The sequence below is a fragment of the Diabrotica undecimpunctata genome, chromosome 5 (assembly GCF_040954645.1).
Source record: "Diabrotica undecimpunctata isolate CICGRU chromosome 5, icDiaUnde3, whole genome shotgun sequence".
NCBI classification, from domain to species: Eukaryota; Metazoa; Arthropoda; class Insecta; order Coleoptera; family Chrysomelidae; genus Diabrotica; species Diabrotica undecimpunctata.
Genome location: NC_092807.1, coordinates 49,785,563 through 49,809,808, shown reverse-complemented (window position 1 = coordinate 49,809,808; position 24,246 = coordinate 49,785,563). Strand labels below are relative to the sequence as shown.

The 24,246-nt window shown below is 32.8% G+C and overlaps 2 protein-coding genes across 3 annotated transcripts in view; one reads left to right on the top strand and one right to left on the bottom strand.

Annotated features, from left to right (window-relative positions):
* tw (Protein O-mannosyl-transferase 2) overlaps nt 1–24,246 on the bottom strand; it is a 96,212-nt gene that overhangs the window by 50,389 nt on the left and 21,577 nt on the right. The window lies entirely within an intron of this gene.
* On the top strand, nt 4,770–6,062 carry Coq2 (ubiquinone biosynthesis protein COQ2, mitochondrial). The gene has a single exon (XM_072530986.1). The coding sequence runs from the start codon at nt 4,909–4,911 to the stop codon at nt 5,992–5,994; it is 1,086 nt and encodes a 361-aa protein (XP_072387087.1). The 5' UTR covers nt 4,770–4,908; the 3' UTR covers nt 5,995–6,062.

Sequence of the window (24,246 nt, the reverse complement as noted above, 5' to 3'; positions counted from 1 at the left end):
TCGAAGGTCATTGTATTGTAATTGTTTTGCTTTGAGGACGTCCATTAGCTCTTTGGACGTCTTACGTATTTGGACGTTTAGAATCTTGGAGCTTAAATGCGACATCATTGAAAAAACTGGAATCATTCGAGCTGTGGGTGTATAGAAGAATTCTGAAAATATCGTGAACAGAACACGTCACAAACAAAGAGGTTCTGAGAAGGATGAATAAAGAAATAGAAATTTTAAATATAATTAAAACAAGAAAATTGGAATATCTCGGACATATTACACGTGGAGAGAAATACACCTTGCTCCAACTGATTATGCAGGGTAAGATCCAAGGAAGGAGAAGCATAGGGAGGCGTAGAATGTCATGGCTGCACAACCTGAGAGAGTGGTATGGATGTACATCAAATGAACTTTTCAGAGCAGCCGTCTCAAAAGTCCGAATAGCTATGATGATTGCCGACCTCCGCCACGGAGATGGCACTTGAAGAAGAAGATTAGCTCTTTGTGGCGGACTTTATCGAAAGCCTTGTTGTAATCTATGAAACAGACGTACATATCTTGGTTCACATCCAAGCATCTCTGGATTAGTACGTTGAATGCAAAAAGAGCTTCACGGGTAACTACGCCTCTACGGAATCCAAATTGGGTTTCTTCAATATCCATATCAAGTATTTGGTAAATGCGTTTATGGATGATCTTTAAAAACATTTTAAGCGTGAGAGACATCAGGCTTATGGTGCGGGGGTCGGTGCATTCTCTAGCATTTTTCTTTTTTGGGAGACAAATAACATTCATGTATTCATTTTCTATTATTTTAAGGCTATCAATAATCAGTTGATCTGGCCCCGAGCTTTTCTGTTTCTGGTGTTCTTTATCGCATAGAATATTTCTTCCTTTGTAATTTCTATACTTGTTTCTCTGTCCTCGAAAGATATTTCTTGTAGGTTTCCTCTTTCGTCGTCGAAGAGCTCTTCCATATATTCTTTCCATCGTTTTAGCTTTTCGTCAGTCGTTATCATAATATCTCCATTTTTATCTAAAAGAGTTCTGGTTTCTTTTTTACAGCCTTGCCATTTCTTTAACCTTTTTATGTAGGTTGAATAGGTCGTATTTGTTCTGAAGATGTTCTATCTCTTTACATTTTTTCTCATAGTAAGTTTGTTTTATCATTTTTCTGATTTCATTGTTAATGATTTTGTAATTGTGACTGTCTTTGTTCTTGGCTTGTCTTCTTTGGTCCACCCTGCCGAGTATTTCGTCGGTCATCCAGTTGTCTCTCTTTCTTATCGGTTCTTTTAATATCACTTTGAATGGAACGAGGAGGCAGTTTTTTAATGTTTCCCATTGTTGGTTTATCTCATAGGTGTTAGTATTTATTTATCAAAGTTTTCGTATATTTTCTGTTGGAGTTTGTTTTTTTATATCAGCTTCTTTCAGTTTTCTAACATCTAATTTTGGAGTTCTTTGGAGTTTTCTAATACGTTTAAGATTAAGCGTGACATCAGCGATTAGTGGGTTATGGTCTGAAGTGACATCTGCTCCTGGATATGTTTTAAATGATTTGATGGTGTTACGATCTCTCTTTAATCATTATATAATAATTGATTTGGTTTCTTACCACTTTTTCCGGTTTATCTGCTGGTGTTTAAGAACGTGTTTGTGATTATTAGACTTTGTTCTTGGCAGAATTGTATTAGACGATCTCCTCTATCGTTACGTTCCCCTAGTTCTTGATCTCCCATTATTATTTCAGCTCTTCCCTTGCCGACTTTTGCATTGAAATCGCCTATAACTACCGTTATTTCCCTGTTCTTTGTCATTTTCAGGGCATCTTCAATTTGTTGGTAAAATGTTTCTACCAACATCTCATCTTCTGTTGCATCCGTCGTTGGCGCATATACTTGGATCAAATTTAGTTTTGTGTGTGATGTCCTTATTTGAAGTAGCATCATTCTTTCTGAGATAGGGACAAACATTCTATTGACTTGTTGACCTCTGTATCGACAAAAATTGCTACTCCACGTCTTAAAATATTAGGTAGAATTAAATTTATATGTGTAACTAGAAAGTGTTTCGCTTCAAAATTCAGGAAAAATCTTTTTTTAAAGATGGGAATGTGAAACCAGCGATTAACCGTAAAAACTTTCCCAAAAATGGGAAAGTTAATTTATGCAGATTCTATTGTGGGGTGTGTATCGAAAACAAGAAAAATATAAATTTGATGGATTTCGTAGAAACTGGAAATTTTGTTTTCCTTGATAAAAATTTTTTATCAACCATCAACTTCGAGTTTTTTCGAAGTTAATTCATTTTTCTTCAGTTGAAAAAACGTTATTTGGCTAATTACAGATACCTCTGAAGATCCTCTAAGAGCGAAAGTACTTAGGCAAGATTTAATAAAAAACTGTGCTCGATATCTGCCTTTTATTTGTTAAGTTCCTATTATCTGTCATTCGAGTTTTAATAATTCTTCCATATAAATGTCCAACCGAACACAAAACACTGATATCTCGGTAATTTCTATACTCCGACCTACTGCTAATTTTGTATATCGATAGATTAAATGCTTGCTTCCATTCATTTGAGTCATTTTCTCAATATAGTTGCTAGTATTTCAAATACTTGTCCAGGAGCTGCATTAATTAGCTCTATCGGAATGTTGCCGGATCCATGCATCTTTCCATATTTCATTTGTTGGGAGGCCTTTTTAATTTCGGAACAGTCAAATCTTTTAACATGATGACATCCGCCTCTACAGCAAAATGCAAGACAATTTTAAAGATATCTGTTAGATATAAGCATGAAGCACTGAAACCAGATAAAAAAAACTATAAGGTATCTATAAAATCTTTTATGAACACGTAGAAGAAGCAAAAGCATAAAATACACAAGAAATAACATCGAAGACATCAACAACTGGGTATTAAAAAGAAAAAATGTGAAATGAGAATATAATAACTGAATGAATGAAGGATAAGTGGGGAGAGGCCGGAGAGGGAGATAAGATAAATCGCAAATATGGAATCAGTATGTGGGCCGTGCCAAATGGGATAGAGCAATGACCTTGTGACGGAGGGAGGTGTATGAACATAAAACCAAAACCATCAATTCACCTATCAAGAAGGAAGAAAAAGGAAAAAGATTTTCTAAGAAAAACTAAAAATTGTTTTTCAACGTATATAGATAAACTAATTTCTAAGAGATGTTGGATAAAGTTCACTTAAGAAACTTGCATTGCTACTAACGCTTCTGTTGTGAGTTTTAATAATTTTCTCGAAAAATCTACAGGGTTACGCAATTGAACTTTTACCAGCTTCACATCGATATATCTGGTAAATCGATAATGACAGCTACGTCAGAGTTAAGTTTATAAGCCGTCAAAAGCATTTGCATCTAAGTTTTATACATACAACAAAAGTTGTATGTTTTATTTGCAATGTAACTTAAACGTAATAGTGTGATTGCGTTATACTTGGCTGGAAAATCACAACTAGCTATTGTTCGTCAGCTCAAACACCTCAGAATAAAATGTTTGTGTATCGCACCATAACTCGTTATAATGATACTGGTAGCATTGCCAAACGCTATGGTGGTGGACGAAAAAAAAAAACAGCAACATCACCTGAATTGGTTCGGAAAGTGAAGGCTCGACTTGAGCGAAATTCACGTCGTAATGGTAATTAAATGGCCAAAGAACTGAAAATATCCCAGCGAAGCATTCCAAAAAGCACTCAATCTTACACCAAAGCAAAAAAAAATTCGGCTTGAAAGAGCAAAGGAGTTGTTCCGCCTGCGCGAACGTGGCGAATTTCCAAACATAGTGTTTTCTGATGAGAAAAATTTCCCTATTGAGCAGTTCATAAACACTCAAAATGATCGTGTTTACTTGACCGAACGCACCTACGAAAGTTTGAGCTTACGAACGGCCACCCAAAGTAATTTCCCATCTCAAGTAATGATATGGGCAGCTGTAACCGCCGATGGACGCTCTCCAATCGTTTTTATTGAATCTGTTATCAAAGTCACTGCAACTTCTTATCGGGAAAATGTTTTAGAAGCTGCTTTAGAGCCGTGGGCACGCAAACATTTCGGTTGTAGACCATGGACGTTCCAACAAGACTCGGCACCGTCTCATAAAGCTAGTGTGAACCAAGAATGGTTAAAAAACCATGTTCCACACTTCATTTCATCCACACAATGGCTTTCGAATTCGCCAGACTCAAATCCGATGGACTATTCTATCTGGTCCATTTTGGAGAGCAAGGTGAGGACTAAAAAATATGCCAGTATGGATGCACTCAAGAAATCAATTATACGTGAATGGGCCAAAATACCGGAAGATCACATTCGTACAGCATGCAACTCGTTTTTTGATTGTGGATTCTGAAATTTTGATTATTTTCACACATTTTTGTCATTTGAATCAATAAAAAATAATTTCATACAAAAAAATGATGGTCGTTTGAATAGGTAACAGTTCAATTACGTAACCCTGTATACCTACTTATTTAGTAGATTATCCGGTATTTAGTCTAGTTTCATTGAAAATATTTCTCAGTAAATTTATAAAAATTGAATTTTTTATGAATACATCTTCAAATAAATATTTACCGATTCTATTAAAGTTAATAGTTTTTATTAAATTTCATTAAACAGGAAATAATAAATTATTCATTGACCTTGATCCTCACTAGAAGTACTAGAATTATTAAGCTCAACTGTAAAAGGCCAATAGAAAAGAAAAATCAATGTCAACTGCGTGACACATTCTCGATGACATAATTTTATTCATAATAATATAACATAACCTTTAAATAATTACTTACACATGATTATGTATTTTATCGGTTAATAATAAAACATGTATCCTAAAAGATAGAGAATATAATTAATATAGAAAATTTAATATACCAAAAAATGTTATCAAGAATAGTTATCAGAAATGTTTACAAATCGCATTTTCTCAGGAGGAAAGAATTGTTTAGTGTAACAATAATTAATTCTAGTTTTTCTAATCCCATAGAACATGAAGCACTACCAAAACCTACATTAGCTGCAAAATTAGTATCGAATTCTCCAAAATCAATACAACCCTATTTAAAATTGGTAAGATTTGATCGACCTATAGGAACATTTTTATTATTTTGGCCATGCAGTTGGAGTATTGCCTCAGCTGCAGCTCCTGGAGCTCTGCCCGATGCCTACATGATGGCATTGTTTGCAACAGGTGCATTAGTTATGCGAGGAGCTGGTTGTACCATTAATGATATGTGGGATAAGGACATTGATGGAAAAGTTGAAAGAACTAAAGAGAGACCCCTAGTGAATGGTGATATATCTATGAAACAAGCCCTAGTGTTTCTTAGTGGACAATTAAGTGTTGGCTTGGCGATTTTATTACAGCTTAATTGGCCAAGTGTATTCCTTGGGGCAAGCTCCTTGGCATTAGTGATCAGTTATCCACTTATGAAAAGAATTACGTATTGGCCACAACTAGTTTTAGGATTTACTTTTAACTGGGGTGCTCTTTTAGGATACAGTGCCATTCATGGATATGTTGATTTGCCAGTTTGTTTGCCGTTATATATGGCTGGTGTTTGTTGGACTATTATTTATGACACCATATATGCACATCAGGATAAAACAGATGATTTAAGATTAGGAATTAAGTCAACTGCTCTTAAATTTGATGAAGATACCAAATTATGGTTGAGTGGCTTTGCGTCAACAATGATAGGAAGCCTTGTGATATCAGGAGTAATGAACTCACAAACCTGGCCATATTATACTGCTGTTGGTTTAGTAGCAACACACATTGCAAATCAGATTATTACCTTAAAAATAAATGATGCTAGTGATTGTTCCAAAAAATTTATTTCAAATTCTACAGTTGGCTTGATTTTGTTTGGTGGTATTACAATGGGAATGCTATTCAAGAAAAATAAAAGTGAAACAAAGAAAAGATCAGATGCCTTAAAAATTGCTAATATAGCACCAATGTGATTGTAGAGTATTTTTTTATTTATTATTTGCTGTATTTAATTTCTCAGAAATAAATACATTCAAATAACTGTTATTAAATTATTTTTACAATCTGTATTATATCTATATGATATAATTAGGGTATATCTTTCATTCTAATTCCACAAATGTATAAAAATGGAAATTTTACACAAGTAATAAAACTGATTTATGTACAACATGATTAAATATCCTGTAATTTTATATTATGTTAGAACAAGCACAATAAGAATAACATTTATATGCAAAATACTGCAACCAAAGTCAAAACCACATACAAAGACTGCTTTGAAATTTAATGCTGATAACTTTAGTACTAGTGGACCAAGTAAGCGAAAATATGTTTTACAAGATTTGTATACTTCATCTAATTTACTTACCGTTGCACGTCATCCGCGTCATAGCCTGTGAGGTCACATGATACCAACATGAAATATTTAGGCAGTAGGTGTGTTCTTTTTTAGAATCACTTTGCCGAGTACTCTGGCATTACAGCCACTAGACATATTTTATTATATACGTGTATAAATAATATTTAAAGATTTCTATTAATGTTAACTTAACCTTCGGAGTACCAAGACTGGGTCAAGCGTGACCCGAAATTCACTTATTTCTTAATATTTCCTGAAATAATTTTTTTACAAATCCTATTGATCGTAAGTGCTCCTTATCTGTTTCAATCTATTTTTTCGTGTATCATTCGTGAACATGCAAATTACAGTTTTTCCTCTACGTAAAATCTATGATGCCGGGTCAGTCCTGACCCGTTCTTGGGATTTCGAAGGATTTTTCAATATGTTTGTAGGTACACGTAAAACGCAGCCGTCTCTGTTTACCAGTGAACGTATTCAAGGCCAAATGATTATGTTTGTAGAAATATTAGTCGATAGAAATTAACCTTGGGAGTAAATGTAGTGTCTAATAGGCATATTCTACAAGAAAGTCCGAGACGAGAGGTCCAACTTTGGTGTAAAGCGGTATTTCAGGTTTGTTTATAAATTTAAATCAAGCATCGATCTTGAAGTGTGCAGTATTATATCAAAATGTGGAAAAAGAATAAACCTTTGGGTGAAGCTGAGTTGTATGCCTTACTCCTATCAGATAGTGAAGAAGATGGCCTTGCAGAGCTTGATGAAAGCAATAGTGAAGCGAGTGATAATGACGGTTGTGAGCCAGAAGCACATGAAGGTAATTTATCAACTACTGAACTCGAGAACGAGGAAGTTTTAGCGACAACTTCTGAAAATATAGATAGTGAAAGATCTAACGTATCTGATGTTTTGTGCGAAGGACGGACATGGCGTTATTTAGCACCAAAAAAGGGTAAGACATTGGCATGTAATTTATTACAGAAAAACGTAGGTCTAACTAAGAAAAGTCAAAATATTGAGACATGCATGGATGCCTTTAATTTATTTTTTTCTGATAGTATTATGTCAATGATTCTCGAGTATACCAATAAGAGAACTATTGAGTTCATAGCTGCGTATAACAGTAAGAACGAGGAAAACATGAAGGATTGGATTGAAGTTGATCTAGTCGAACTGCGTGCTTTCTTTGGTATACTTATATTATGTGGAAGGTTCAGAGAGTCCCATGAGAAAGTGCAGAATTTATGGTCCAATACAAATAATGCATTTACGCGTCCTATTTATAAAGCATCTCTAAGCCGGAATAGATTTTTAAGTATTTTGAAGTATATTCGCTTTGATAATTTGGATACGAGAGCAGAAAGAAGAGAACGAGATAAATTAGCTCCTATTCGAGAAATCGCTGATCTATTTGCCCAAAATTGTAGGGAATCATATGAACCATCTGCTTTTGGTACTATCGACGAGCAGCTTATTGATTTTAGGGGACGTTGTCCATTTCGGATTTATATACCAAGTAAACCGAAGAAATATGGTATAAAGGCTTGGACCCTATGTGACGCTGAAAATTTTTATTGCTGTAACTTTGAGATATATACTGGAAAGATTGGTGATCAATGTGAACGTAACCAAGGCCCAAGAGTTGTCAAAACACTTGCAGAACATTGGTATAGGTCTGGTCGAAATATTACAACTGATAATTTTTTTACCGACATTGCTTTATCTGAAGAACTCTTATCCAAAAATTTAACTCTTTTGGGTACTATCAGAAAAAATAGGAAGAGTTTACCCAAATCATTGCTTGAAATGACAGATCGCTCACTGTATTCTTCAAAATTTTTGTTCACTAAAAACATTACCTTAGTTTCATATGTAACCAAGCCTGACAAGTTTGTTGTATTGTTATCGACCTTACACAATCAACATGAAATTTCTGATGAAAACCAAAAGTTTAAACCAAGGATTATTTTGGATTACAACAAAACCAAAAGTGGAGTCGATATTTTAGATAAATTGATTCGAGAGTACACATGTAAAAGAGCAACAAGAAGATGGCCCTTACGTATATTTTTCAACTTTTTGGATATTGCGTGCTACAATGCTTTCGTTCTATGGAATACGAAAAATCCTGAATGGAATAACCAAGTAAATATAAAACATCGCAGAAAACTATTTCTGGAGGAGCTTGGAAAACAATTAACCTCACCCAATATAAAACGAAGAGCGGAAGCAATACAAGAAGAACCCACCGGATACCATAAATCCGTAATCGCTGCAATAGAGACCACCGGTGTTAGTGTAAAAAAGCAAATAGAAGTGCCGCAATCTGCAACAAAACGAGGTCGTTATTATTCTTGTAGGGGTAGTGACAATAAATATTCAAAACGGTGTGACATGTGTAAAAGATTTATTTGTAATACTCATTCAAAACGCGAAGAAGTACATATTGTCAAAATTAAATGCAACTACTGCCAAAAAGACCAGGATGGTGAACCATCTTAAAACTTTAAATACAAAAATTTAGTATTATAATTATTTTGTTTCTTTGTTTTTTGTTAAATTAAAGATACTGTATAACAATACTGACTATTTAAAACATCCTTATAAATAAAATGAGAATGGGTCACGCTTGACCCATCATGGTAATCTAAGTAAGTCAAATAATCTTGGTACTCCGAAGGTTAAAGACATACCGTCGGCTTAGTGACACAAAAATGTAACTACATTTTTCCAGCTTTGAGATATCTACATCATTGAACTTACTTTAGTGAGTTCTATTGAGTGACACAAAACTGCATCTCTTCGACCACCTAAAACCCCAGTAAGGAGTTTTCGTAACTACATCAAGCAATCTTTTAGTGTCACAGAAATGTAAGTGCTGTTACATTTCTGTGATACTATGTTTTCATACTATAAATAAGCTGATATTGAGTTACATTTTTGTGGCATTAATTTTATTGCACTGAATGGTGATTGCAGGTAGCAACTGTGGATTTGATAATTTGTTTATTATGTTTAGTAGGGTGGTCCGTTGTATTTGCAGTTTTGTTAAAGTTGTGAAACACGTGAATAAGTTGATAATTTGTTTATTATATTTAGCAGGGTGGTCCGTTGCATTTTCAGTTATGTTACAACTGTGAAGACGTAAATATGTGAACCAGTTTTAAGTTAATTGTTGTAGACATTATTATAATAATCGTTATAATACTGTTTTATAATTTTATTATTACACAATAATGGATTCAAGAGGGAAGAAGTTAGCTCTTAACAAATCGGTACGAGATGATAAAACATACAGTAATAAATTGCGTTAGGCTTTCACGGCCATCGTCTAACTTATTAAACTGTTTATTCGGGCTGTTGGGCCGTTGTCTTCTGTTGAGATTTGTTCTCGACGTTTCGCCAACACTAGGGGTTGGCATCTTCTGGAGATGTTGATGCTTCGCTTGTAAGCAGAAACTGACGACGCGTTGTACTACGGAGGCAATATTTATAATTCCCACTCGCCTCCCCTCCACTGGTTTCGGCTTGAGGGGGCGTGTCGTTGTTTATAGTAGCTTTTCTATCTCCGTGTTTGGCGGGAAGGGCGTTTGTGGATTTTAATACTGGTATCCATGGTATCCATCCAAAAATCCACAAACGCCCTTCCCGCCAAACACGGAGATAGAAAAGCTACTATAAACAACGACACGCCCCCTCAAGCCGAAACCAGTGGAGGGGAGGCGAGTGGGAATTATAAATATTGCCTCCGTAGTACAACGCGTCGTCAGTTTCTGCTTACAAGCGAAGCATCAACATCTCCAGAAGATGCCAACCCCTAGTGTTGGCGAAACGTCGAGAACAAATCTCAACAGAAGACAACGGCCCAACAGCCCGAATAAACAGTTTAATAAGTCATACAGTAATAATTTACCGCTTCCATCAAAACAAGTGACATATTCAGATAGTGCCTCCCATGTTTCTTCCAGTGAACCTAATGTATCAGGATATGAACAATGTGAGGAAATATTTTTTTGGTAACGATTAAGAATAAGTGACACGTGTAGTGGCCAAAACCGCAACGTAAATATATCTACTATGTTGCTTCACGCTGTTCAGACATTAGAGATTCCAAAAATTGAAATTTTTTTCTGAACCTGGCCATTCGATGATAGACTGTGACTCGGTCCATTGTCATATTGAGAAAGTATAAAAAATGTGGACATATTTGACCCCACTGCTTTGCCACAATTCTAATAAAAAACAAAAAAGTGGACATCGATGGAATTAGTATAAATTGGCGCAAAATTAACATGGCTGCAGTACAGAAAAGACGATAATAAACATATTTTTTAAATAAAACAAGGAAAATGAAAATTTTTCATGCCAAACTTAACAACGGCATATGAAGGACAAGGCCAATAAAAGAGGAAAAATATAAGGATTTAGAAGAGCTGTGCAATAAAGGCATTATTCCTTCTATAGTATCGTTTTATTCTATTTTTTCTATACTTCCTCCTAGCATCATCTGTTCTATAAGTCGTTGCTCACCAAGAATAAGGTCAATCAATCAAATGTGCAAAGTGATTGACATAATTAAATTTATTGTTTGAAAATGTTTTCGAAGTTTATGTTTAATTAAAAAAAAATATTTTATGATTTTAAATAAAGTTATAAAAGTCTCGATGGGAATAACCACAATATATTTATTAAAAAAAGAAACTTGATTGGCGTTTCGACTTCTAATTCAGAAATTGTTGTCTAAATATTTTATAGTTTATTTTTTTAATAAATATATTGTGGTTATTCTTATCGAGACGTTTAAATAGTATTTAATGTCACAAGAAATTAGCTTCAGAACATTATAAAGTTATAAAATAAATTATGATTATTATTTTTATTATTATTATTAGTAAATTGGGTAACCCTCATTTGTAAAATTAAATTATAATGCTACAGCAACAAAGAATTACAAGTAGGTACCATTTTATTTTAGAAAAGCTTACTCTTAATCCTACTACAAAGTCATTTGTATTTAAATGGCGTGGTTAAGTTTTCGGACCAAGTAGAGATTAATTAATTTTAATTTATTGTACTTTTAATTATTATACCTACCAGCCAGTATGTTCATCTCTCGAAATTTATCGATATTACTCAAATACAATTGACTTTGTAATAGGATTAAGATTAAATTTTTCTTAAATAAAATGGTACATACATAAGTCTCTATAATAATAGACTTTTCAGTTAGGAACACAAAAATGTATCTCCGCTACTTTATCTAATTGTTGATATTTTGAAAACACAATTTATCCATTGTTGCGTATGATTGTATTACTGTAAAGAATACATTCCTAAGATTAATAATTCGGAACAAAAAAGTTTAGAATAAACTACAGGCCATTACAAAATGCAAATCATTTTTTTAAAAACCATATATAACCTCTCCTAAAAAGTAGTCATTTTTGAGATACTTTTTTTTGTCACTAAGCCGACGATGTTTCATTTAATTTGTATAAATGCATTATAAAGCGTTTTTATGAAGAACATTTGTTCGGAACACACTGTAACTGTAATTGAACAAGGTGATATTTTGACATAAATTGGTAACACTTATTTGATAGTTGCGGTGTTGACACGAAATCATTTCAAAGTAAATAAGTAATGAAAAAAGTGTTGCTTTTGTTTAAGTATTCTATTTTACATCTTTATATGACGCATACAAGTGGCTCAAATTGTTTTTAACAAGATTGTTTTTTAACTCCTTGTTTTGTTTCTATTTATTTAAATTAAATATTAATTTGTTTTGTTGTATAATCCACTTTTGCAATAATTATGTTACCTATTTGATTTAAAATGGATTCAGGATTTTTTTATACTTTGGCAACTATGTCAACTTCGATCTCTGTCAATGATAATGACTTGCAATGATAAGTAAATTAGATGGACTGTATGTACAATATTTTACTGCTCTGTTATGTCGATCAATGCTGCTCAACAAGTTTTCTCGATTTATTAGAGTTTGCCAAATAATCAAAGATATGCCTTTACAAGAACCTATTATTATTAGAAAAATAAGGTTCCATCAATACATATCATTAAAACAGGATTCGTGTTATTAAAACACTGTTATCAACAAAGAAATATGTAGTTCTGAAGCTATTTTCTTGTGGCATTTTAAAGTAATTACTATTTAAATGGGAATAAGCCACAATTAAAGGTTAAAGTACATTTATTGACGTTTCAATTTCCACTTGGGAAATCGTTTTCAAAATACAAACATTAGTAAATTAAACAAATTTTGTTTTTTTGTTACTTAGTGAAAAATTCTTTTAATAATTTAATTTTATCTGACTCATCTATATTGACAATTCAGACATACATTGTAACGCTTGCCATGCTACAATAATATTACAAGGCCAGAATCGCTCGTTGTCGAAGAGAATAGGGCGGGGTTATAGAAACTATATCGTATTTTAAATTCAAGCACAATTAGATAATATGAAATTATTATTTATTATTGGACGCCACCCCTGGTTTATCCTCGAAGGGGAAGAGCAAAAAAAAATTAAGATTTATTGAAAGTTTACAAGAAAACTATTCTTTATTATTTCTTAGTAATGAACAAAAAGAAAACATTAAAAGTTACGTCATCCCAAAGGGATTCCAAAATATTATTTTATGTTAACATTATCATAAACAAAAAATCTTTGTATCGTATTAAATTAAGAATTGGTTATAAAGAAAATGAATGTATATATATATATATTAACCCCAAATTTCGAAATTTGTTTACATTGAAAATAATATAGTTATTTATCAACTAGCAACAATGAAGAAAATAAACCTTTAAATTAAATTAGAACACTTCACTATATTTTCATTTTTTTGAGTTCATAATCATTTCTGTTGTCTTGAAAGTAGGTATAATAAAAATTGGTACAACCTTAATCTGCTCTGTTTCTCTTCTTGTTTAATAAGTCACCAAATAAACCATTGATTCAGCTACGTACTATATAAAATCACCACCATCCTAGATAAGAGGGGTTAGGGATTCCAAAAAAAGATACTGCTACTGGGCCATGATCTGGAATAACTCCATAGCAATACTATCTTGCGACGAGTATTAGAAATATAATATCAGCATTATAGCCTCTCCAATAAGGGTCTCTGAATTGAGACCCACTTTGGAAACACGTCTTAACGGTTGGACGGTCTTAACAGAAAAGAGCGAAGCGCTATCATGGCGCCTGAATCTGGAAATTGGGCGTGAGTGACAAGTTGAAAAATATGCTCATCTACCGGATATATTTGGGAATTACAGAAGAATCCTTGAGTCGGCTACAGGTAGGTACTTGACAGATAGATGGGGCTATTAGTTTTATTAAAAAAAAATATAATCGAAATATATAATGAGTTTCTTTTAAATCTTTTGAAACGGTTACACAGCCCTCCCCACGATTTCAACTGGGTACCAGCGTGGAATCGGACTAGGCATGGTGGCACACCATACTAACCTTTTCAAAAGTGGAAATAGATATACGGAGAGGTAAGACAACCAGAATGGACAAATATAGCTACAATCTGGACTCACAGAATCCTTCTTTCACAACTCACGTGGGAACAACTCAAAGATTTAAGAACAAAGCGAAACAGAACGCATAGAATATTTATGACTCAACTATAAAAATGTAAACAAAAAAAAATTGCATTCTCACTCTCAAAATTCATAGGGTATTTCACCTATAACCAATATCATGAACAAAGCGGAATAAAACAAAACATATCTACAAATCATTATTTGAGACCAAATGCTCGCATTCAATCGAAACAATATAATTAAGATATTATTATTTGAAATTTCATAAGTAATATAAAGCAAAACATACTAGTGTTGTCACCAAGATACAAAACAGATAATTTACTGCGTAGTCGTTATGAGACCTAACACAATAAAACACAAAAAAAATAATGTTATCGTTTGCTCGGAAGCGTAGAGTCTTTCATCTATGACTTAATCCACGAATAACATAAGAATAATAATACAATCGTATCATTAACGCCATAAGATACAAAATACAAATGTGTCATCGTTTTTTCGGAAGCATAGAGTCTTTCATCTATGACTTAATCCACGAATAACATAAGGTAATAACGCAGCGCGTCATTATAGACACATTTAGAAATACACAAATAAAAGGAAAGAGTTACTAATAGTTCAAAATTGGGTACATTAAAGTTCTACAAAGACAAGCCTTAATAAGTTTACTGGGAGAGGTAGACATCAGAATTTCTGTAAGACACATCTATATTTAGAAACAAAAAAAAGGCTGATGTTTAGTTATTAGTATGACAACTAGAATTTGTGATAACTAACGTGTATCATCCGCCTATAATAGGGACAACATTGGTAGGTCAACTTCGGGTAGGGTCTAAATAATTCTAGATTACATAACTAAACAGGTATTGGAGAACTAAAAAAGTTTCCTGACGCGGTAGGCTGTTATTCTAGATTTATTACTGAAATACAATTATGAATGGCTTATCATTCCGACGAGTCAACTAGCGGGAATCCGCTTACTTCATCCCTAGCCTTCCTCAGTGTCTGGCCATTCAGAATATAGGATGTTAGACAGCAATAATCTTTTCAAACATTATTTTGGGGGGTTTCGAATAGAGAGTCGAAATTCGAAGGTCTTCACAGTAAGAGTAAAACTTAGGCAAATGAACAGATACTATAATGAACTATCATTGGTAACTAGACAGAGGAATCTTGATATCTTTGGTATAGATACCAAAAAAATTACTTGGATTTATAAAAACGTAAAATAAGATAAATTGAATTTTGTATCCACTTGAAGACAACTAAAGGTATGTACAATTCATTGTAATATAAACTACCATAAGCATAAAAATATCACATTCTACCAAGGCATTCTAAAAATAAAATGAGATTAAATTTTGCAAACACCCTTAAAATCAATATAGGTTCTTGGTCGGGGTAGCACAAACTCAAGATCTCGATCAATACAAACTAGAGAGAGAATAATACCGAAGTAGAATAAGATAAGATAAAAATAAAATTTATGTCGAAAAGAAATACGACATATATACATATATATAGACATATTGAACACAATAAATGATCAATATTATAATAATAAAAAGTAAAACAGTTCAACGAACTGGGGTGCGAGCCAAACTGAGTTGCTCTGGAGATCGACGTGCGGAGTCTCCTACACTACTTCCAGAGGCTCGTCTCTTTGCGACAACATCTGAGATACACAAAATTATTAATTGGAATAGGGATAGGTCCACTAATCCACTTGACTATAGCAGGATGCTCCCTGACTAATAGTCAACACCACCGACATAAAACAAGGGTTGTCGAGACAGCTCAAAAAAAAAAATTGAAACGTGTCAACTTCTTGAAGGGAAAGAAGCACTAAGGGACAGATTTGCCGAAGCAAAGTGGTATTCAATGTACTAAGTACTAGGGTATCAGTGCTGTACTGACCCCACGCCAAAAAAATTTGGAAAGGAAACGAATCCTCTCCAGGATAAAGTTCGCGTTAGCGCAACTCTTCCTGTACACGGGCCACGGAGGGGTTGAATAGTCGCTGGAGAAGGTAGCAAAGATTAAGTACGCAAAGGCGTAAAGGGAATCAACTAAAAAATTAAAAATTAAGAATGGACTGAAAATTTTAGAAGAAAGGTAGGATGGCCAATAGTTCCATAAGAATATCCTCTGGGATTGACCACAGTGGAAAATTTCCAAGCAAGAAGACTTCCAAAAGGACAAAAGAAGAAAATAAATCCAAACCGTTAATACGCAATCTTGGAGAAGAACAAAGAAAATGGGTATATGGCATACAAACCATAATCGATACACAAACAGTTTAGTCTAAAACTGTTGTTTCCAAAAGAAACAAAAAAAAATCGTAAGAGTCTTTCACGAAACAAAACTTACGATAAGACTTAAAAGGAACGGAAGAATCATTACAATCTTCCTAAGAAATAGAAAAATATTACAGTCCATCGTCAATAATAAAAAATCGTGGTGTTGGATGTAACACACCACAACAATAAAAAAAGTTGAACAGTAATACATTTTTGACACCTAATTGAATCCAATATGGTCGTCATACAAATCACAAAGAAATGTTTACCATTCTTTAGCAGAACTCCAATAGAGTCAAAATAATATAAACTTTTAATTCTCAGTGGGTCATTTAACGGTAGTACCAGAACTATTTCAATTGTTAAACAAACGTGGTCTTAACGTCGACATAAAGATAAAAGATAAATTCACAATAGGCGGCAGCGGGTTGTTTCACCTCTGTTTATACAAAGAGTCACAATAGACAACAGCAAACTACTTCAACCTCACTTGTGCCATATCATGAACACAAAATAATAAATGAAAGCTTTTGAGCCTTAGCCAAAAGTCTCAAAGCAAAAAGATATATGTGGTCTAATAAACTATTAGAAGACCGCAAAAATGTCAACGACAAAAAAAGAAAGCTGCTGCGTATACAACAGTCTGACATCACACAAATAACTCAAGATACAATAATACAGGTCACGTGCCTGTACGTCCTACAGGACATCTCGAGAAAAAAAAGGTAAAACCACAAATAACAATAAATTCCAGTACCAAAAACATACTTCTACTACATCTGACCACACAAAGACATAAAATTAACATAACAGAAGGAGAATAACAATATTTCCGCTCTATATTCTCAATAAAGACGCCTTATGCAGAGAGAAACGAAGTCATATCATTACTTCCTTATACTTGGAAAACAAAATAACCATGGACTGTAAAATTTAGAAAGCATTTTCCTTTTCAGGAAATAAAATTTTCTTTTCAAAGTACGAAAAAGTTAAACTATGAAAAAATAATTTTTTAAAATAAACGAAAAACAAATTAAAAAGAAAATTTAACAGATAGCAGACTAAACATAAACATCCAAAGTTAAAGAGCTCAGCTTTATATCCTCGCAAAAAATATTTCGCGTAATTATTCTGCACGAAACCAGATAACACATTTTAAAATTACGTAGGGACAGCCTGTATATAGATATACTTCCCAGCTGCGAATAAAAACCATGAATCAAGGTTAAGAAATAAAATTCACTTAATTGATTTTTCAAATACCGAACGCTAAGAGCCATTTCGTTTATTTAAAATAAACACATTGAGGAATATAATTATTATGCTTCTATAAACAAAAGACTGAACTGCAAAGAAAAAGAATTGAGGACTATACAAATTGTCGAGACATATTAGCCGGAATAATTTCAAGGTTTCACTCAATCTAAACACTAAAAAAGAACGACGAAATATTATATTACTTACAAACGCTTCTAAGAAAAGGCCAGCGTTTAGATACCAAATCAATTATTTCATGAACGTAAACAAAATTTCTAACATGGAATGTTTATTTTTTAGACGAGTCTGTAAATACACAAATTAATATCGTTCGCATTAAGAATACCGACAAAAAGAAATTAAGCAGTGAATGTTTACATCACATCATTCCAAATACGTTTTATTTTGATCTCAGAAAATAGACGGAAATATTTCTACGTAATTTTACGAAGACTAAAAACGAATACATATAAATGCTTTGCAAAAAAAATCTAAAATAGTAGCAGTGTTGATTTAATGAAAAATTGGATAAAACAAATACACAATTTAACCAAAAAAAATGGTTCAAAACATACAGACTTAATTAACCACATATACAGGGGGGTACAAAACAACTAATAATATTGAAAAAAACTCTGAAGATACAGGAATATTCAAAAGCCCCACACGCTTGGCGACATTTTGTAACGAAGATACAAATGGAGCAAATCTAATACATGCCACACGTCGAGGCGCCATTTTGTAACGCTTGCCATGCTACAATAATATTACAAGGCCAGAATCGCTCGTTGTCGAAGAGAATAGGGCGGGGTTATAGAAACTATATCGTATTTTAAATTCAAGCACAATTAGATAATATGAAATTATTATTTATTATTGGACGCCACCCCTGGTTTATCCTCGAAGGGGAAGAGCAAAAAAAAATTAAGATTTATTGAAAGTTTACAAGAAAACTATTCTTTATTATTTCTTAGTAATGAACAAAAAGAAAACATTAAAAGTTACGTCATCCCAAAGGGATTCCAAAATATTATTTTATGTTAACATTATCATAAACAAAAAATCTTTGTATCGTATTAAATTAAGAATTGGTTATAAAGAAAATGAATGTATATATATATATATATTAACCCCAAATTTCGAAATTTGTTTACATTGAAAATAATATAGTTATTTATCAACTAGCAACAATGAAGAAAATAAACCTTTAAATTAAATTAGAACACTTCACTATATTTTCATTTTTTTGAGTTCATAATCATTTCTGTTGTCTTGAAAGTAGGTATAATAAAAATTGGTACAACCTTAATCTGCTCTGTTTCTCTTCTTGTTTAATAAGTCACCAAATAAACCATTGATTCAGCTACGTACTATATAAAATCACCACCATCCTAGATAAGAGGGGTTAGGGATTCCAAAAAAAGATACTGCTACTGGGCCATGATCTGGAATAACTCCATAGCAATACTATCTTGCGACGAGTATTAGAAATATAATATCAGCATTATAGCCTCTCCAATAAGGGTCTCTGAATTGAGACCCACTTTGGAAACACGTCTTAACGGTTGGACGGTCTTAACAGAAAAGAGCGAAGCGCTATCATGGCGCCTGAATCTGGAAATTGGGCGTGAGTGACAAGTTGAAAAATATGCTCATCTACCGGATATATTTGGGAATTACAGAAGAATCCTTGAGTCGGCTACAGGTAGGTACTTGACAGATAGATGGGGCTATTAGTTTTATTAAAAAAAAATATAATCGAAATATATAATGAGTTTCTTTTAAATCTTTTGAAACGGTTACAACATTATACATTTTACAGTACACGACTTTAAAATAATATTGCCAATATTGTTCAGTTGCGTTCCTGGGACGACTTTACTTATAAGATAGTTCATTCTTACTTACTTACCATGTCGGGATAGTATTATGAGGTTTTTTTCCTTGTTATTCCATCATAATTTACTATGGAATCACTAACAGGAGAATTTTACTGTCATCATGGCATGTGTTTGTCTTTTTAAAGATGAATTACATGCTATGATCTTTTCTGACGGATATTCTCAAGTTAAACTTGAGTTCATGTAATCGAATGAACTATCTTATAAGTAAAGTCGTCCCAGGAACGCAACTCAACAATATTGGCAATATTATTTTAAAGTCGTCTACTTTAAAATGTATAATGTATGTCTGAATTGTCAATATAGATGAGTCAGATAAAATTAAATTATTAGAAGAATTTATCACTAAGTAACAAAAAAACAAAATTTATTTAATTTACTAATGTTTGTATTTTGAGAACAATTTCCGAAGTGGAAATTGAAACGTCAATAAACATACTTTAACCTTAAATTGTGGCTTATTCCCATTTAAATAGTAATTAAGAAATATGTAGTTCAGTGGGGCTATTTGTGAAGATCATGTTTTTTTCTACCATCACATATTTCTAACATATATTACATTTTTATTGATGGTTAAAAATTAAATGATCAGGTATTATTTAATATCTCAGTGTTAATTACATACTAGGTACATAGACAATCAGTAAAAATGTTATTTAAAACATACAAACAGTTTTTGCAATCTCAGTGTTTTTCAAACTTATCATTGTTATGTTCAATTGCTTTTTCTGGATAATTTGGATTGCTTCGTCTGTAGTAGGGCTCCACATCCTTTTTAAGTTGTAGTAGTTGTATTCATAGCAGGGTAAGGTAGGGTCAGGGCTGACGAGGAAGAGAGAAATGGTCCCTTAAAAAAGTGAAGCTTAGAGAAAATGTGAAAGAAATAGGGCTAGCTGTCAACATAGATAAAACTAAAGCCCTAATACAAGTAAAGAAACAAGTTGTAAAACAGTTCATATACCTGGGCCTATAGATAATTGAGGATGGCATCGAGAAGGAGGAAATGCGGAAAAGGATGCTTTCTAACAAAGCACACTTCTCTCTGTCGCAGATGTTTGGATCCAAAGACATCCATAGGGAAGTAAAATTCAAAATATATAAAACCACCATACAACCAATAGCAACATATGGCGTAGAAACATGAATCATGACACAAAAAACAATAAACCTATAAATTTCATTTATACTTTGGAAGTATAAATGAAAGATGCATAACCAAACAGTGTTTGGGTTTTGAGGTTATTTTGCAAGAACTACAAAGTTCACTGAAGATGGACTGATTAGTCCGAAAAGGTTCTGAACTTAATCCTTTTGGATCTTTAAATTTAATTTTAATTTAATGCACCACTTACAACAAAAATGTTTTAAACTGGTTAAGCTTGTCATTTATTTCTACTACCCAGTTTGAAATGGACTCACATGAGCAAACAAGTCATTATTTATTAGAAGTGTTTTACTGTAATGTTTGAGTTTTTTAAAAATATATTAATATTACATCAAAAACATATTGATTACAATGAAATTGACATTTTATTATTTTTTTTATCTTTATCTGGTAGACTACTGCAAAAACTTTGATAATCCAGTTTTATTACTGCTGCAGTTCTTGTAAATGCTTAAAAACTCTAATATTTCTAATGAATATTTGCAAGAATTAGAAAGGACAAACAAACCATCCACTAATCAAGTTTTTCTTATAGGATTTGTGCAAAAAATATATTTTTAGTTGTTTTAATTCTTGGCAGAAATAATAAAAAATCATCTGTATATTCACTCCCTTAAACTCATTAAAGTGTCTGTTTAATATATTAATAAGGTTCCATAATTTTCAAAAAAATCAAATAGAAAATATTAAAACAAAAATCAAATCATCAACCAACAGAAATCGCAAACACCCTGTATATTATATTGTTTTGCATTAGTTTTAGAAAGTGTTCTTTTTTCGGAAAGTGAATTTTATACGTTCAAAGACATTCCCAGAAAATAAGAAGACAATATATTGGTTTTTCTAACGGTTTAGTTTTAAATAGACATTTTTGTAAACAGTTCTACCTTAAACTTTCTATTGTATGGATTACCAAGAATTATACAATAGGGTAGGTTTGTAAATAGTTTGTGAGAGGTAATTATCCTTTTTTTTTTCTAGAAATTGAAAATGTTTATTAGATGACCGACGGGTTATTGGATAGGAGAAAGTTAGCTTTTTTTCTTTGAAGAAAGTAAAATTTGTTTGGATGGAGATACGTTCTGATTGGTTCAAAGAAAAAGAGGAGGAAGATGGAAGGATTTTGGATAGAGTTTTGCAAGAGAGAAGAAGGCATTGTGAATTGAATATCGGGCGAGTATACTATAGTTTTAATTTTTGTGGAGACGACGTTTGATAATTAGCCAAGTTTTTTAAAAAGGTCTAGATTGTGAAAAGTTGTATTTGTGTTTGATGGAAAGAGTTCCAACTGTGGTAGCAGACAGAAGAAATAACTGACATTCTGTAAGTAATAAACAGATGTATAGTTTTATACTGGACCAAGTCGATTAGTTGAGATATCCTTGTGTCTGGAGAGGAGAAGTTTATTCATGTAGTAAAGATTTGGAGCAGAGGAGTTTAGCAGGAGTATTCTGGAGAAACTGAAAGGTACGAGCCAGGTGGACAAGGCACAATCAAAGGGGAGAGAGGCGAAGTCATCAATTTTGGGAACAAAAGGTTAGTTTCGTCATTTTTAGAAACAGAGACTTTCGACTTTCACGACCACCTATTTAAATTAGAGTTATTCGTTTTTTGTTGGTTTTATTGAGAATTATAATAGATACATGATAATTTATCGGGAGTTACTAAAATTAAGAAATCTTAGATTTGCATCTAAGCTTAATTAATTTGTATTGATAATTGTGGATGTATGATTTGATGGATGTTTGAGATTTTTATTCTAATCATTGTATATGGTGTATTTATGTTTATTCAAAATTTTTACTTTTAATATTTGATTGATTTTTTTTTTAATATAACATTGCTTTGTAAGTCATAATTGTGCTGTAATTTTATTTTCCTATTGTCTATCCTTTTTTTTCCTCAAAGGCAACTAGCAAAAAATATTTTGAAGCCACGTTTTGTTTTTAATAAGTAAAAGAGCCCTGAGATATCATATTAATTTGTTAAATAAATAAATAACATAGACTTACAGTTTGAGCAAATCACAACAACATAACATAGACATACAGTTTGAGAAAATCACAACAATATTTATACATTTTTTGATGTGCGGCCGAATTTTAATGTGAGGTCTGAATGTGCATGCATTTAAGTATCTTTTACTTGGGTATATCTGTGATATCTAATAAACATTTCACCCTAGCCATTTTAGTAACATTCACTTTTCAATTTTTGAAGATAGGTATTTGTATTTTTCGGACTTCACACTGAAAGAAATAGCGTAATGCACAAATAGATACCTTGCAAAAATTAGAGTTCAGTATATTAAAGGTCGAAATGAAGTAGATACAAACAAAGGACTTATGGATGCAAGACGGACAGGAGTGGAATTTTTCTGACTTCTAATGGGACTAAATCGTTTTCAACTTCTATTGAGGGCTTTACGATTTGATAATGACAGAGATTCTGATAGAGAATTTAGGTAACAGTTTGATAAATTAGCTCCCTCTAAGGAAATATTAAATGATTTTGTTTTGTAGATGTAGAACGAACTACAATGTTTCTGAATTTGTATCGCTTAATAAAATGCTAGAATCATTTCATGGCAGAAGTGCATTTCGGGAATATATTCCAAATAATCCGGTGAAGTATGAATTGAAAATTTTAGTAATGGCCGGTGCTAAAACTTTTTATACGAATAATTTGAAAGTTTGCGTTGGAAACCAGCCTGATGAAACTTTTCGATTAGATATCAGCGCTTATTCTTTCGTAAAAAGGTTAATTCAGCCAATTTATGAAACAGGGAGAAATGTTACGTGCGATAATTGGTTCACATCAATACCTTTCGCACTCGAGTTAGTCCAAAACCACAATTTACCCTCGATAGGGAATCTTAAGAAAAAATAAACGTGACGTTCCTGAATTTCTTTTCAGCAAAAATGAAGGAACGAGAAACGAAAACAAGTATAATTGGCTTTACTATAGACATGACACTAGTATCATATAAGCCTAAAACCAAAAAAATAGCGCTAATGCTCTCAACAATGTTTTTTTTTTGAGGTGAGAATCTTCTAAAGAGATTTGGAAAGAGGACCCAGATACTGATGGATTCATTCGAACTATAACGTTGGAATGTTACTAAGGTTAGTTCGAGCGCCTACCAACTAAACTCACTCCCTCTTCCAGCAGCGCACCCGGAATTTTTCTTGGCGAACGTAACTTCTGCCGCACTAAGGCGGTCCCCAGATTAGTAAGTAACGAAAGTCTTCAGTGAAGGGCCTCGAAGATAACTAAAGGTCTCAAGAGCCAGTATCGATATATAATATCTCGTACCATGCTTTCGAGGTATGATGACGGGTATAAAAAAACAAATAAATGGGTAAATAAAGAGTATAGATACATAAATAAAACTAATACGTTATATTAAAGTATGTGTATAATGGAAAAACAGTCGGTTTACTAGCCTTTCAGCCTATTCCCTCATCCTGTCTCACTCTTTCCAGCGTCTCCTTTATTTTTATAATTTTCGTTATTATTTCTAGCACATAATCGCAGTTCTCTCTGTTCTGTATAGCTAAATTCAGTATATTATTTGGCGCGACCTCTCTTATTTCTCAATCTTTGATGTTCTTATATGAAGACTTTACATTCCGAAAATGCAATGTTCCGCATCATCAGT

Bases quoted from the DNA above. Each gene is read 5' to 3' on its own strand.
- Coq2 (XM_072530986.1), top strand. From the start codon at position 4,909: ATGTTATCAAGAATAGTTATCAGAAATGTTTACAAATCGCATTTTCTC.